The sequence below is a fragment of the Setaria italica genome, chromosome IX, assembly GCF_000263155.2.
Source record: "Setaria italica strain Yugu1 chromosome IX, Setaria_italica_v2.0, whole genome shotgun sequence".
In the NCBI taxonomy this organism is placed as follows: Eukaryota; Viridiplantae; Streptophyta; class Magnoliopsida; order Poales; family Poaceae; genus Setaria; species Setaria italica.
The window spans coordinates 17,909,136-17,925,565 of record NC_028458.1 but is presented as its reverse complement, the minus strand read 5'-3'; the positions used below and the strand labels follow the sequence as shown (position 1 = coordinate 17,925,565).

The 16,430-nt window shown below is 46.7% G+C and overlaps 3 protein-coding genes across 3 annotated transcripts; 2 read left to right on the top strand and 1 right to left on the bottom strand.

Annotated features, from left to right (window-relative positions):
- The first annotated feature begins 967 nt into the window (after positions 1-967).
- On the top strand, positions 968-5,701 carry LOC101767575 (plant intracellular Ras-group-related LRR protein 8). The gene is made up of 10 exons (XM_004982916.3): positions 968-1,209; positions 1,294-1,388; positions 1,823-1,987; positions 2,395-2,505; positions 2,606-2,706; positions 3,397-3,534; positions 4,112-4,160; positions 4,283-4,348; positions 4,991-5,110; positions 5,407-5,701. Exons 1-10 carry the CDS (start codon positions 1,053-1,055, stop codon positions 5,527-5,529), a joined length of 1,125 nt encoding a protein of 374 aa, XP_004982973.1. The 5' UTR covers positions 968-1,052; the 3' UTR covers positions 5,530-5,701.
- Positions 5,618-8,847, bottom strand: LOC101767979 (NADPH-dependent aldehyde reductase-like protein, chloroplastic). Its single transcript, XM_004982917.4, has 3 exons — positions 8,786-8,847; positions 7,512-7,581; positions 5,618-6,668 (listed from the first exon to the last, which is right to left on the bottom strand). Exons 1-3 carry the CDS (start codon positions 8,845-8,847, stop codon positions 5,820-5,822), a joined length of 981 nt encoding a protein of 326 aa, XP_004982974.2. The 3' UTR covers positions 5,618-5,819.
- LOC101767180 lies at positions 8,780-11,205 on the top strand. The gene has a single exon (XM_004982915.3). The coding sequence runs from the start codon at positions 8,923-8,925 to the stop codon at positions 10,858-10,860; it is 1,938 nt and encodes a 645-aa protein (XP_004982972.1). The 5' UTR covers positions 8,780-8,922; the 3' UTR covers positions 10,861-11,205.
- The last annotated feature ends 5,225 nt before the right edge of the window (positions 11,206-16,430 follow it).

Genomic DNA, 16,430 nt, shown 5'->3' with positions numbered 1-16,430 from the left:
TTGCATGAGTGCAGAGAGGAGCGGTGCAAGGTCAGCTCATGCGCCCAGGCAACCAATCAGCTTCTCTGTTGGTTATGCTGCATACGCGCAGGCAACCAAACAATGGACATTTGCATGGTAATAGCGGAGAGGGTGTGCCACACCAGTGCGATGCGCCCTGGTGGCGACAGGCAAGTCTCTTGCATGCGTTAGGGGCTTTTTGGCGGAGCTCCAGTATGTTGCCGCTTCTCTGACTCGAGCACTGTTATGATATTGTAGCGTTACTGTTCATTGATGAACTAAGAAACACCTGAAGCGAGTGTTATGATATTGTAGCATTACTGTTCATCGATGAACTAAGAAACACCTGGAGCGAGTGGGAGACCACAATTTTTTGCTTCACCAGTCCCGGCTTCTTGGACATTATAGTAGTGCTACGCGGTGGAGTTAGAGCTAGGTGAAGCTCCAGAAAAAGGAAGCGACAAACATTAGGGACCTGATTGGTTGCCTGGTTTCAGCCTGACCAAGCTCTCGGCATGTGACTTCCACGTGATTGGTTGCCTACCCTAGCGGCCGAGTCAGGCCCCCGTGAAGCAAGATGCGCCTCCCAGCCAAGCCCGCTGGAAACACATGAATCGAGCATTTTCGTCAAGCCAGACCGGCACGAGTTGCATGAGTGCAGAGAGGAGCGGTGCAAGGCCAGCTCATGCGCCCAGACAACCAATCAGCTTCTCTGTTGGTTATGCTGCATACGCGCAGGCAACCAGACAGTGGACATTTGCATGGTAATAGCGGAGAGGGTGTGCCACACCAGTGCGATGTAAGGATGGGGCGTGCGGAAACCAATCAGGCCCTAGATGGGTGGGCAAAACAAGTCCAACCCGTGGATGCTATTCGTTTCGTGGATTGGATCGGGTCGACATATGTGCTATGCATGCACAGGCCTAAACACGGGCCTGAACAAGCAAAAGGGAACACACACCGCCCAAAACGAAGAAAACGGGGCGGCACTGCGGCAGTTGCCAATTCAATCTACCGAAACAGAGTTGTGGAAGGACAGACCGACAGAGGCCATGGAGAGCTCGCCGCCCACCATCACCATCCAGGTCAAATTCGCGGGCCGGACCATCCCCGTGGAGGTTCCGGCCGCCGCGACCACCGCGGAGCTGAAGCGCCTCCTTCAACCGCTCACGAACGTCCTTCCCCGCGGCCAGAGGCTTGTCTGCAAAGGCACCGATGCCCCAACCCTTGTCACCTACTGAGGGCGCCGATTCTTTCCGGTAGTTACTAATCCTTACTCCCTCGCGCTCGCAGGAAAAGTGCTTCAGGACGCCGCGAGTCTGAGCTCCATGCAGGTGGTGGGCGGATCCAAGGTCATGCTCATCGCATCGCAGGGTCTCCATCAGGGGGTACGACATCAACCTCCTCGATCTGAACTAATCTGTTTCCCGGTTGCTGTGTTTTGTGTGATTATGTGTCTTTAGACGTTTAGAATTGAATTCCTTTGAGTAGGGTGCAGTGATTAAACATGTGCGAAGGTTCGATTTGGTGCTGTGCTCAGGACTGCTAGATGGGAATGGGAGCAGATCTGAAGTTTAGTTGTTAAACCTGTAGAGTGTGTCACCCATCGCCTGTAGAGTGTGTCACCCATCATGAGGTAACTGCCTTTATTTCACCATTTGGATGTCTTTTCTGTGAATGTTTGGGGGTAGTGTAGTCACATATTCTACCATGGAAGTATCGCAATGCTGATAATGTTTGAAGGGAGGAAATGGAAGCAGGGTACACATGTCATTCTTATGTATTTGATACAACCTACTTCTCTGTGCCTACTCTCAAATAGGATGGCCCCATCACAAAGAATAGCAGCAGTTCGGCAACAAGTGTAACAAGAACCTTGAATGTTAAGGAACATCAGACACAAAAACCAGAGGCAGTTGTTGGCAAAAGCCGAGCTGAGCGGTGGAAATTAACAGGCGTTGTTGCGCTGCATGATTGCGACTTGAAGGTATCTGGTTATTTGAACTACCTTTATAACGATCCCGTGAATGCATTCTAGCATAGGATAATTGCGATTTTAATTTTTGGGAGCTACCATATCTACCATAGTCAACGAAAGTGCTCCATGTATATTGGTTGCAAAGAAATATGTCTCATGATTCTTACTGCCTTTGTACTAGGCATCCCCTACATGAAAATAGTCTATTAAAGTATTTGCTTGAACTTTTGTAAATTGCTGGCCATGATTAGCAGTCTGACTTGTGTGTCGATGCTACTATTCCCTGAGCATATCATCATTCACTACTTCCAGCCATATGGAGCTTGAAGATATTAAATTGTTATTCCTTATTTTCTCATCATAATCTATACATTTAAACATAAGTAACACTCTTTTGTGGATGTTTTTCCCTATAGGCAGTGCCAGAGGAAGTCTGGGGTTGTGGCCCCTCAGTACGAATACTAGATGCCAGCAACAACTGTATCAAGGAAATTCCGCATAAAATCTCTGCTCTTAAATCTCTAAATGTAAGTATTCTTTCACACTGAGTGAGTTGGGTTGTTTTCTGCTTCCACAAGGAACTATAATTGTAAATAAACTTATAAGTGATATAATTATATATTGCAGAAATTACTCCTAACTGCCAATGATATAGATGATGAGAACATCAGCTGGGAAGGTCTATCATGCCTTCAAAAATTATTAAACTTGTCTTTAAGCCAGAACCGGTAGGTCAAACTCAGCCAATTACTCTTGTCTTGTGATTCATAGTAATCTATGAATCATCTGTGATGTTGCCGGTAGATATAAAGAATTTCTATAAGTAGGTTCTCGAAAATTAGTTTTGCTCATGATTCTTAGTGTTGCTTTAACTTGCCGACTCTGAAGATTGATATTGACCTAGAATCAACCAATAGCTGACAGAAAGCTAGATATTGACCTAGAATCAACAAATATCATATGTTGAAAAAGAAGAGATATTGCATATTAAATCTTATGGCTTATAGTTTTTTCTTGACGTTTGTAATATAATCCCGGAGGTGTTAAATATATCTCAGTTGTTAATCTGGTGCTGCTTGACTTCATGAATTTTGAGGTTAAATGGGATGATGTCAGCTTAAAGGCTACATTTTAAATTTGAATTGTCTATTGAACTGCTAAATCTCATGACCTCACATTTGTTTTCACCTATCTATTTGCCAACATCATTTATACAAATTTTTTAGTTAACTCTCTGCCACCAAGATGCATGTAAATGACCACCTACATACAAAAAGGGGATATTCCATGGTTTTCGTTAAGAATGCAATATCTCTTATCTTCTCAATGTTATCTAACATGATCTCCAACATGCATATTTTTGGTGCACATGGTAACAAGATAAGTGATTATTCACTTTTTTTTTGTTAATCTTGCAGGCTGGTTAGCTTGCCATCGACTTTGGGCTCACTGACTTCTCTGCATGAACTTCGTATTGCAAACAACAGGCTTGATAACTTACCTATTGAAATAGGATCACTGAAGCATCTCCAAATTCTGATAGCAAATAATAATAGGTTATCCTAGAACTCACCACTTGTTGGCTTGCAGCACCTTACTAAGCTCTTCCACATTTTGACATGTTTATTTCATACTTTTGTTATTCTATCTACTGCTAAACAAATGCTTTCGGTCGAGAAGAGATACAAGATTGCCGAGATGCGTGATCATCGGAGACTGGCATTGCTTGTCAGTTATGTTTAGGATTGAAATAACCACGTCTGGATAGAGTGATAGATCGGTGCCCTGACTTTGACACTAGTCTGATGACAGCTGTTTTTGCTAGTGCCCATTCTATTTTTAGTACAATTTTGGTTGTATTTATGTAACCCAAGAATGCATTTTTTACACATAAAAAAGGGAATAAAACATGGTAGGTTTTGTTTTTAGCACATGTCTTAGCTAATGTACACATACTGGTAGGTTGTGACTGGTTCTAAATAGAAAAAAGTTGGTACAGGGAGAAGAGAACATCTTTTGTCCCCAATTTTTTTCTGTAGCTTCTTATGGGGAACTACATTAGTAATACTTTGTGAAGGAAAACTTATGCTTTATGGTGAATGCGATATTTGACTCGTTTTCACTTGTTGGCAGGATAACTTCATTGCCTTCATCTATAGGAGATTGTGAATCTCTCACCGAGGTATGTTCTTTCTATCATATATTACCTGTTTCTGCTTCATATGTTTTTCAGAAAACTATTTTGAACACATAACTATTTTGAGTTTGCATTGGCAGTATATATCACCCAAATCTTGAATTCAGGTTGACTTGTCATCAAATCTCTTAACTGAACTGCCAGAAGCCTTTGGGAAGCTTGGTAATCTCAAGGTGTGTGACTTTAGCTATATGCAAGAAGCCTTTGCTTTCTAAGATGATATGTCATCACTAACCTCAAATGAAGAGCTGAAGTAACTAATGCAGTATCTTAAGTTAATAATATTGCAAAGTCCCATTGTCAGATTGAAACAATGTTCACATGATAGAAGACACCACGGCATATTCATTGTCCAACTGCAACAACATTCACATTGCTGGTCAATAAATGAATATGAGTTATCAGTCTAGTAACCCAATTCTGAGTAGTATAGGGTTATCAGTCTAGTGGGTAGTAGCATCTCCTTAAGATGCATGATATGCTAGATGGCGTGGATAATTTCTGCATGCCATTTTGTGGTGTCATTGAACATCTGTTCTCAGTATATCATCCACAGGAATGGGTTAAATCTCTTGGATATAATTATTTCATTACACCTATTAGCGTGGATAGATTTAATTTTACTTTGCTGTAACATCTCTATCACGCTTCTTCTGCCTTTTGTATTGTTTTGTTGAAGGAAATGTTTATTTTCCACTTATGTTGTGCTACAGATTTGTTTTCATTTTGCTTGAGTGATGACTTATATTCTGTTACTGTTGCACTGAAGCGAGCATCATGTAATGTTTTTTATATGAAATACCTTTTCCCAACAGGTTTTGCATCTAAGGAACAATGGTCTTACATCCCTGCCTTCGACCCTATTCAAAAAGTGTGTGCAGCTTATTACACTTGATCTCCACGGCACAGAAATAACGAATGATATTCTTCGGCAGGTACCATTTCCTTAAGAGTCATGTCTGCCCGTGTGTGTGTGCATGTTATTCCTTCACACTTTGTTGTAGTATGTATTCTTTGTTGCCATCATTACCCTAAATGTGTACCTTGTACCATCATTTGTACTGGTGGCATAGTAGCTACTTGCAGTTTTTGTGTATTTATCTCAATTTGACAAGTATAGCACTTGTGTGTAGAAGAAGAATTTTGCTGCACCTAGTTTGGTATTGTGCTCTGACCTCTGATACATTTTCCAGTGTTAACATCAATTTCACATGTTCCGATTTCCAAACAGGTGGAGGGGTGGGAGGAGTTCGACGAACGTCGGCGGCAGAAACATCAGAAGCAGCTAGACTTCCGTGTAGGCTCATCTGGTGTGTTCGATGAAGGCGCTGATGATGATAACATGCGTAGATAATTTCCTGACTGTTGTGAGCAAGATCGTCTGCTCTGCATCTGGACTGGGTTCCAGATAAACCGTACAATTCAGAACTGGGTTTCAGAGCTTGAGATGAAAAACTTTGTTACTCAGAGTCACAGACAGGACATATGTTCTTAAGAAATGCATGGCACTGCTGAATATTTTTGTAGCACTCAGCCTAGACCAAAAAAAATGCCATACAGTGAACACGCCAGCATACAAGGATGGCAGGATCTTAGGAACCCTTTGCCATATCCCAATTCCCAACCCTTGCCATACCAGCGCACTCACGCGACGCCGCCGTTGACCCTTATTACCTGGCCGTTCACCCAGGACGAGGCATCGCTCGCCAGGAACGCCACCACGGGCGCGATGTCCGTCGTCTCGGCGATGCGCCCCATGGAATTCTTGGCCACCCTCTCTATGAACGCTTCGTCCTTGCCCGCCAGGAACAGCTCCGTGCGCACGGGCCCCGGCGCCACCACGTTCGCCGTGATCCCCTTCGCTGCCACCTCCTTGGCCAGGATCCTCGTCATGGCCTCCACGGCGGCGTTGCTCGCCACGTACGCCCCGTACCCCGGCGGGAGCGCGGCGACCGTCGTCGACGAGAACGCCACGATGCGCCCGCCGCTGTGGGGCGGGATGCGCCGGGCGGCCTCCCGGCACACCAGGAACTTGCCGCGCGTGTTCACCGCGAACGTGGCGTCGAAGTCCTCGACGGCGGTGTCGGCGAGCGCCGGGTACTTGGGGTCCAGGATGCCCGCGCAGGCCACCACGATGTGCGGCGGGGAACCGAACGCCTCCTCGGCGCGGTCGAAGAGCGCGCGCACGGCGTCCGGGTCGGAGACGTCCGCGCGGGCGGCCACGGCGCGGAGGCCCCGCGATGCGAGCTCCGCGACGAGCTCGTCGGCCTTGGCCGGGTTGGAGGCGTAGTTGACCACGACGCGCGCGCCGAGCGCGGCGAGGTGGGACGACACCTCGCGGCCGATGCCACGGGAGCCGCCCGTGACGAGCGCGACGCGGCCGTCGAGCGGGAGCGGCGCGGTGGAGGTGGACGCTGCGGCCATGGCTAGCGGCTCACTGGCTTGCTGATGTCGTCGCGGTCCGGCGGCGAACTCTGTGTTTTGTTTGTGTGCCTCTTGTGTTGGGCGCGAGTTTCACTGTGCTCCAATTGCGAGTCGGCCCTGGGTTTAAACAACAAAGGTTGGGGAGGTGCTCGGACGTCACGGCTCTCGTCAGAGGCAGCATGGAGTGTCAAGAATTCTCGGTCCGTGTGGAGGCTGCGATCGCTTCTTTAAAAAAAAATGACACGTGATCGCATCGCTTAAAGGGGCGTTTGGATATTTAGAGGTCAGTTCACGTCATATCAAATCTTTAAAGGCTAATTATACAGATGAAGGCTAATTCGCGAAACGAATATATTATGCCTAATTAATTCATGATTAACACATATTTACTGTAGCATCATATTGTCAAATTATGAACTAATTAGGTTAATAGATTCCTATCGTGAATTTTAGCCTCCTTCTGTGCAATTAGTTTTGTAATTAGTCTATATTTAATACTTCTAATTAGTATCTAAATATTTGATGTGACAGTAACTTTAGTTTAACTAAAGAACCAAACATCCTGAATAAAAAACAAAAGTAGACTGCCTCGCGTGATGACGTACGTGATGAGAGTACAGACAGAAGAGGGGAGCTGGACGGTTGGCGAATACTGAACAGATCGAGCAGAGTTAGCGATCATTTTTCTAGTGGAGGTTGACTGGAAGGATGACAAGAGACTTAAAAAACGTTTCTGATGTAATGGGCATGGTTGTGTCCTTTCTTTGCTGTAAGATGCCGAACAGGCTAGTTTGATCAAGGATTGAAGAGCAGAGGTGGAACAAAAAGCTGAGATAGACATGTGTGTATGTACACACATACATGTGAATTAACTTAACAGCATAGTGATACAAAGTTGTACCAAATACTTACTATCACGCTGGTGCTCGCAAACTTCGTGATAATATCCATACACTGGCTGTCAACGTAGGCAGGTAATCTCCTGTATTCGTTTCGAACAAAATTAAACAACTACAATATTTTACCGACCACTCAAATTTGAACTTATATTTTACTTCAAGAAGCTAGTAAAGCTTATTTGCAGTAATGTCCACCCGTAACTAATATTAGGAATGTAAGAATATTAACTCATCCATACACATTGGATATATGGTTGTCCATACTATCTTTGGGTCGCTCACAATTGGCAACAACGTATTGTCGTAGTCCATCATTTCTCTCTGTCGTATTTTCTTGACGAAGACATCTAAAGCGGAAGGGCATGGTTTAACCTATAATAAAAACACGAAATATGTTAAAAAAGATTCTCCGGTAAATAAACATTGCAAACATAATAAACAAACACTAAAAAAAGTAGAAATGACAATGCAAAGTAGAAATGCAAGAATTACAGAATTGTGCACATGTTTACTGTATATAAAATATGTTTCAATTTTGTTTTTGAAAGATATATTTTGAAATTAGATAGTTACGAAAAAGAGTAGTATCTTGAAGCAGTTGTTCAAATTTATGTGTCTGGTCTGCAACAGATAATGGCGGGCAGGGACGGTGGCGGGTGCGTGAAGCTCCAATGAGATTAGCGGCACTGGCGGAGTACTGTAACAGCGTCGGAGCCGGTAGGCGGTGGAGGGCAATGTTAACCAAGCCAGCCCCAACAATTGGATTTCCATATAACTCCATTACCAAATCCAAAAATTTTGGAAATGAAGTAAAAATTCAAAATTCAGATTGCTCTTTTCTATTTTGCATATGGGTTGCCCGGTCGGATGGAGTAGATAATTCTTCCTTGATTCCATAAAAAAAACCCTCCCCAAATCGTGTTTGCATTTTTCATTGCACACGACTTTTCTTACGTAGAAATAGTCAATTTCTCCGCTAGAACTAGACGGCGGAGGGAGGGTATGGATGGCTGCCGGCCCGTCTGCTGTCTGCAGCCCACCTCCTCTCTTCTCGGGGTGACATGAATGCAACCCACTTCGACGGCTTCCCAAAGAAGACGATCCAGGCAGGCCCAACGCAGCTCGCGGACCCCGAAGAACAGGCCTGGTCCCAGGTCAGCAGCCCACTACAACACAGTCAACAGGCCGGCCGGCCGACACACATCTTGCAAGAATGCACGTTGCAAACTTGCCACTCCGTTAAGCTACCGCCGGCCGCGTCCCCAGTAAAAGAAACTGAGGAGTAACCTCCACTCCAGGGCCCCCTCCTCGCTCGCGTCCTGCCGCCTTGTCGGCGCTCCGCCCCCCATCTCCAGCCAGATCCCCTTCCCCTCCTCACTCCCATTCCCACTCCACTCCCAATCCGAGCCCAGATCCGCGCTAAAATGCTGGGGCGGGCGGCGGGGCTGTCGGGGCCGCGGTGGCGCGGCGGGTCGCTCGACCTGCGCGCCGCGCTGCGGTCGGGGGGCAACCTCCTCTTCGCGCTCTTCGTGGCGGCCGTGCTCGCCTTCACGCTCCTCGCGGCGGTCCACAGCCCCGACGACCCGCTCCTCCACCCGTCCTCGCACCAGCTCACCGACTTCCTCACCTCCTCCACCTCCACCTCCACCTTGCTCACCGACGACTCCGTGCTCCGCACCGGGGAGGATTTCAACGCCTCCTCCTCCGGAGCCGCCGCCGAGGCCGGCGTCGAAGCTGAAATCAAGGAGGCCGTGCCCTTCATCAAGCTCTCCGATGTCGCGTCCGAGGCCGAGAAGGCGGAGCCCGATGCCACGAGGACGGAGCCCGAGGCCGAGCGGGCCGTCACCGTCGACACTGACGTCGGCACGGGCGACGGTGCTGCGGCGGCGACGGCGGAGGAGGAGAATCCCGTCGCGGAGGCGGTTTCCTGCGACACGGAGGCGCCCGTGGACTGCACGGGGGACAGGGACCTCTTCAACCTGCTCATGCGCACAGCCATCGAGCGGTTCCCCGACCTCCACTTCTACCGCTTCGGCCGTCCCGTGGCGGTGCCGGGGAGCCCCATGGAGTGCGACCTCGCCTGGCGCTTCCGCCCCGCCGCCGACGCCATCGGCACCGGCCGGACCACGTACTACAAGGACTACCGCCGCTTCGCGCTCACCCGCGACGTCAACACCTGCACACTCGTCGTCGACAGCGTGGGCGAATACCACTCGGGTGTAGGTGCCAAGCGCAGTGGCAAGCGCAAGGGAAAGAAGGGGAAGAAGGGAAAGCGTGAGGCACCAGTGACCGACTTTGTGCCGGCCAAGACACAGGTTAGGCTGGACGAGAATGCTGCCAACAATGAGGCTGCCGGGGCTGTGGCCGAGCCGGTGTTTGTTGTTGGTGAGGCTGTCAATGATAGCTTGCCAGTGGTTGCCTCTGAGTCCGAATTCAGCCGCGGAAGGTACCTCATTTACATGGGTGGAGGCGAGAGGTGCAAGAGCATGAACCACTTCATTTGGGGGTTCTTGTGTGCTCTTGGTGAGGCGCAGTTCTTGAACCGGACACTTGTAATGGACCTCAATGTCTGCCTCAATGCACGGTATACTTCAAGTGGCAAGGATGAAGAGAAAGATTTTAGGCTCTACTTTGATTTTGAGCACTTGAAGGAATCAGCATCAGTGATCGATCAGAGTCAGTTCTGGCAAGATTGGGGGAAGTGGCAGAAGAAAGATAGGCTGAAGAACTTCTACACAGAAGACATCAGGATGACCCCGATGAAACTCCGTGATGTGAAGGACACACTGATCATGAGGAAGTTTGGGAATGTTGAGCCGGATAACTACTGGTCACGTGTGTGTGAGGGTGAGACTGAGGGAGTGATCAAGCGCCCATGGCATTTCCTGTGGAAGTCCCGACGCTTGATGGAGATCGTATCTGCCATTTCCTCGCGGATGAACTGGGACTTTGATTCAGTCCATGTTGTGAGAGGGGAGAAAGCACAGAACACACAACTATGGCCAAACCTTGATAGAGATACCTCTCCGGACAGTCTGCTTATGACACTTAATGACAAAGTTGGTGCTGGCCGGTATTTGTACATCGCTACCGATGAGCCTGACAAATCGTTCTTTGACCCACTTAAGGAAAAGTATAAGACACGCTTCCTGGATGATTTCAAGGACTTGTGGGATGAGAATAGTGAGTGGTTTACTGAAACTAAGGAGCTGAGCAACGGTAAACCGGTGGAGTTTGATGGGTACATGAGGGTTGCAGTTGACACTGAGGTGTTTCTGAGGGGCAAGAGGCATCTGGAGACATTCAACGACCTTACACGCGATTGCAAGGATGGCGTGAATACATGCCCAGCTTCCTCCTGAACATCTGGTGGACTAAGGTGAGCTGATATTCTGAAATATTATGCTTTACAGAATATTTCCAACATTGTCGTTGGTGACTCGCACCTGTGCCTTGTTGTAGTTAGGCAGCCGGTATCAGCATTTTTATACCTCTATTGCTGATTTTGTGTGTCCCGATTCCGCTAGTCTGTTGAGTTAATGAGTTGGACTTGTGCTGAAACAACTAGTTGATGATACCTTATTGCAGCTGTGTTTTGTCATCACGATCATGTTACTTTCCATTCTCTAAATGTTATGTGTTTTGGCATTTGTTGTCTTCAACATAAATCAAGTTCAATCAATGTAACGCGAATATCAGTTACTCAAGAGCCATGTGAGGATTAACACCAGTTCTTTTTAGATAATGTGACTAAGACCAATTAAGTTCATGTATTCCTTACCATTCCATTTTAGGTGATTGAATTTGTATGCATTTCTTGAGTGTGCTGAAAACCAGGAAACCTTTCTTCCCTGAGCTGGAAAGTAGAAACTTATGATGTCCAGTCTGTTGTATTAATGGGATACTTAAGCCTTGAGCTGCAGTAGTCAGTAATGGAGTGGTCATATCCACTTCTGTGTGTTTGGATACTAGGTGCTAAACTTTAGCAGGGTCACATCGGATATTCGGATGCTAATTAGCAGGACTAAACATGAGCTAATTATAAAACTAATTGCAGAACCCTATGCTAATTCGCGAGACGAATCTATTAAGCCTAATTAATCCATCATTAGCAAATGGTTACCGTAGCATCACATTGTCAAATCATGGACTAATTAGGCTTAATAGATTCATCTCACGAATTAGACTCCATCTGTGCAATTAGTTTTGTAATTAGCTTATGTTTAATACTCCTAATTAGCATCCAAACATCCGATGTGACATGTGCTAAACTTTAGTGGGGTGTATCCAAACACCTCCTAAGTATATGCCCTCCTAAGTATATGCCGTTTCTGTTGAAAACCAATCTGTGTAGCTGCACACACTCGTTGCATGTTCATCAGAAATTTTAGCAACATGACAGATTGACAGTAAGGTTGGCATACTTCACATCCCCTTCCATGCCAAAACCCTGCATTTGCATTGCTCCTTTCAGAAGTAAGTCACTGCCCCTTGATTTTGTGTTTGTGGTTTTGGGCCTGTGATGATGATGCAGCATGGGCGAGCGGGATGGGTATGAGCGCTTCATATGGCACGGATGTTGAACAAGTCCTGTGAGCATTCGTTTCGCCTTTTCTTTTCTTTCTTTTTTTTTTGGCTTTAGCCCTATGTTTAGTCATAGCTCTCAAGCGCGTGGTTACGTCTTTCGGTGGTCTTCAGCTCGCCGCGTGCGTCGATCGCGTGGGAAATGGGTCGTACGGAGTAGACTCGTAGTTGTGGAAGTTTGTTCGTGGTGCGAGTGTAGGAGGCCACACAGGCCACAGCCTGAATGTACAGTCCTTTCAATTCAGGGATACAAGTCGCAGGACGCTGCCCCATCGCAAATTCGCAGCCCAACACCAGGTGTCCGTCGTGCTCGCGTACATTGGGTTCAAATCTGAGCTGTGAATGCACGCAAATACGAGGAATATCTGGTTTGGTGCGGTGAAGCGGCAACGTTTTCTGACCTTGTATTGCTGAATTTAAAGGATCATGTGTACAGATCGTGGGCTTTATGGCCTCCTGGGCTTACGCCATGAACGAACACCCTGTGCAAGGCGCAAACGACGCCCGCGTTGAACTGAAGATGCACGCGACCGTTAGAAATGGCTTTGCACTCAACTAATGGCCCGTTTGGATAGACGAAGGGCCCGTTTGATCTAGAGGTTAAATTTTAGTCAAATAAAAATTAGCACATGATGATCCAAATAGTAGGGCTAAATATGAGCTCAAAATTAGCCAACCTTCCGACTATACTTTAGTCTATTAGCCCTCTAAACTTAGCTAATGAAGGCTAATTTCAGACCGTAGATGCTAAAATGCCATCCACTAAAGAACGAGGCGTAGCAGCAGGTTCCATCAATGGTAGAATGGACTTTGATCAGTAGTGGGCTAAAAATTAGTCCGATATCCAAATAAGACCGGGCTAATTCTAGCCAGCTAAAGTTTAGATATTTGTTTAGACATCTGTTGGCGCTAAAAGTCAGCCGATTGACTCTCAGCGTCGGACACACGACCCGGGAGAATCTGCTTAGCTCCTGTTCGGGTAATCGCCCTGGTGCGGTTCGCGCGGCGTGCCAGCCAATCTGACCTGTTGATTGGCAAGGAGAAAACGTGTCAAATTCCAGGAGTTGTGATTGGCTAAGGTTCCAATCTTGAGGAAGCGTATCAGCGAATCGGCCGATTTGCTATAACAAGGTAATCGGCTATGGTACAGCCGACAACTAGGCAGCGGTTATGAACAAAACTACTGGAGTAAACTAAATAACGCTACAGGAGCAATACTTGAAATAGATCTAATCGGCTACGCAAAAGTAATAGATGAAAATAACGATAAATAAGCTGAAAGTTCTAATCTCAAGCTGGGTAACTGGTGATAAAACTAGAACAACAGGTAAAACCTAGAATTTTAGTAAATATCGATAATTGGTGAATAAATCTAAACGAAACGACAGCGACGTGCCCGAAGTTAAAGCTTAGATATTACTCGATAAACGGAACTTACAGAATCGGTCGGAGATCGTGTCGATGCAGTCCTGCCAACCCGTATGAACTCGTGAAAGAAGAAAAGTATTGGCAAAGTCACCGACTTGAAAGTAAAGTGTGAAGAAATAGTAGATTGTTGTATTGATTTGATGTGTTGTTTACAGATCTTTAAAGGTGGCTATTTATAGCCTGTTACAACCAACTTCTTAACCGACTAGGATCTATCTCTAATTTTAAATGAAAACAAATATTTACAAGTACAACTCGTATCGGAGTTGGTTGTTGCACTCCTGCGGGCCAATCCCCCCTCATCTTCTCTTTTGCGACTCACTTTAAGCCCATATTAGCCCAATTGCTTCAGCCTCTTAATCGGCTGATTCCTACCAACTCCGTCCGCCAAAACACTGCAGCGTCAATCGGCCGATCTCCAACTGTAGCACCAATCGGCCGATTCCCAATCGTGACTTTTTCAATTTGCTGCATCGGCTAATCCTTTCCCCTATTTGACGTTGATTCCATACGTGTCAAAATTTGACGTCAACAACATCTAAACTTTAGCCGGATAAAATTAGCTCCATCCTATTTGGAGCTAGGGCTAATTTTTAGCCTATGTATCTTTTGGCATTCGTAGTCTGAAATTCGCATCATTAGTGAACTAAAATTAGTGAGGTGGGGTAGCTAATTTTCAATCCACCTCTAGGTCCTTTGTTTGGATCATCGGAGGCTAATTTTTAGCGGACTAACTTTGGTCCCGGAATTAAACGCAGCTAAGAAAAAGGAAATGAATGCGCACGATACCTGTTCAACTAACACCCTGTAAAACTTGCTGCGCTTACTTGATGTTGTTGAGGCCGATCTCAGAACGAAGGTCTTGAAACTTCATGTGGGCTACTGCCCAAGTGTGCCCGGTGAAAACGTCACTTGTTCCAGTGAACTCGACGTCGATCTGGCCTTGTCCTTGCACACTCCTGGATCGGATGAGATGAGACATTGTGTCAATGGGCTTGCTCCTATCATAATACATCGGGCTACGAAACTGACTGCCGATGTACATTGCTGAATTTAAAGGACTAGGAACGAGCAGCCCGTGCGTGGCGCAGCTAGACCCGCTCCTGCGCGAACGACGAGCTCAGCGGAAGACACGCGCAAGACTTGCTCAACAGCATCGAGCCATCGAGCATCAACTGATAACTGCTTTGCCCGGACCCGGGTGGGAGGACCTCAAAAGGGCGGCCCCGGCCCGTGGCGATCGCGGGCCTCCATCATCACTGCCGCTCGAGACCCATCGGCAAAAATCGGAGAGATCCAACAAGGCGCGCACCACACCAGCCAAAAAAAAAAAAAAGCGGCGTGCATGTGTCATGGCATGCTGTAAGATGGAAATGGCCTCTATTATTTTCCCCGCTTTCGCCCCACCGGCGTCGATCGGCCGTTCGACTTGTCATTTGTCACGAGGAGCCAAAGTGTTTCCATAATACTACCAAACTATATTTGGCTGCCGATCAAGTGCGCCTCTGCTGGCCACGTACACATGCTTGTTGCTGAACAACTGGAAAGAAAAGAACTGATCAGAGGTGGTTGTAGTGCCAAGTTTAGTCGACCCACGCCCTGTACCCGTTCGTTCGCTCGCCGTCTCCGACTGTTCATCGCTCAATTATTAGCTGTTGAACGAAGAAGCGGGCTGCCAGCTTGTGGTCTCGTCTCGTGGAATTGTGGTCGATCTGCCCGAGTACGTCCCCGTAGCGATATCTGGCACGGCATATCCATCAGCCCGGACATTTGTGCAAACGCGGAGTTGCGGACCGCGACGCGCGAACAACTCGCCGCCCGGGTGGTCTTGAATATGGGCTTTATTAGAGCGCCGTCCGTGCCAATCCCTCAGCACCTTGCATGCGGTCCTTGCGTGCATAGGTGTTGAGATTAGGTCCTGTTTGTATACGCTTCTCCTAGCCACGTTTGGATTATAATCTAAGCGAAGATTTTCTCGCTTCTCGCTTTTCGCTTCTCGTAGTTCAAATTTCTGAAGCGGCTTACCACATAAACGAGAATCGGTGGAAATAAGCAAAGCGTTTGGCGGGATTCTCACTTATTTCCACCGATAAGCCGCTTATAAGCGGAAACAAACAGGGCCTTAGACTGAGACAGGCCTTGAGGGTGGTACGTGGTGTGTATAAATAATGGATTGGATTGGATTGCATTGAGGAGCTATATATTGAGTATAAGTAAGATTTTTCCGGATACATATAGCAATCTACGATACATATATCTATAACTAATAACTACCAAATACACTCTAACAGTCGGTATCGGCTCCGAACTAAGATAGGTGTTTGGAGCACAACGTGGATGATCCGATGGCCGGCGGCCTAGACTAAACTTGGCATTACCCTGAAGCGAAGTTTTATGTTTCTTTTCCATTTCCTTTTCGTTGGAGACCAGGCCGAGCTCGTTCCAGCGTGTGTGATTTGTGAACACCATCTCGGTGAGCTTGTTCGGACTGATTCCAGCTTTCCAAATCTGTGGTAGTACTAGCGGTACCTCTACTAGTACTAAGAACGTCAAATCCTGATAAGCTGTTGCCCTCACCCCAAAAAAAAATATGGATAAGCTGTTGACCGTGGCTTCTCCAGCCAATTAGCCTAAGGGCCCGTTTGGACCAGGTTGGATTTTCATAATCCAAAATCCAGAATCCGGAGCTCCTCCAAATAGGTTAGATTCTAGCTCAAATTTTAGAATCTAAATTTTGGATTCTGTGAATTCCAAAAGGTCCTCAAGGGTTGATTTTGGAATCAGATTTTGAAATCTAGGAATTCAAACAAGTCCATTCAAATTTTGTCCAGAATCCAGATTTTGAAAATCCATCCAAAACCTAGATTTTCATAATCCATAATTGGATCCAAACGGGCCAAAATCCAAAATCCGAAGCTCC

Bases quoted from the DNA above. Each gene is read 5' to 3' on its own strand.
- LOC101767575 (XM_004982916.3), top strand. From the start codon at position 1,053: ATGGAGAGCTCGCCGCCCACCATCACCATCCAGGTCAAATTCGCGGGC. The intron at 1,210-1,293 runs GCACCGATGCCC...TCGCGCTCGCAG, and splicing joins CCAGAGGCTTGTCTGCAAAG to GAAAAGTGCTTCAGGACGCC. The intron at 4,161-4,282 runs GTATGTTCTTTC...TCTTGAATTCAG, and splicing joins ATTGTGAATCTCTCACCGAG to GTTGACTTGTCATCAAATCT.
- LOC101767979 (XM_004982917.4), bottom strand. From the start codon at position 8,847: ATGGGGGGCGGAGCGCCGACAAGGCGGCAGGACGCGAGCGAGGAGGGG. The intron at 7,582-8,785 runs GTTACTCCTCAG...AAACGAATACAG, and splicing joins GAGGGGGCCCTGGAGTGGAG to GAGATTACCTGCCTACGTTG. The intron at 6,669-7,511 runs GTAAGTATTTGG...CCAACACAAGAG, and splicing joins TTGCGAGCACCAGCGTGATA to GCACACAAACAAAACACAGA.
- LOC101767180 (XM_004982915.3), top strand. From the start codon at position 8,923: ATGCTGGGGCGGGCGGCGGGGCTGTCGGGGCCGCGGTGGCGCGGCGGG.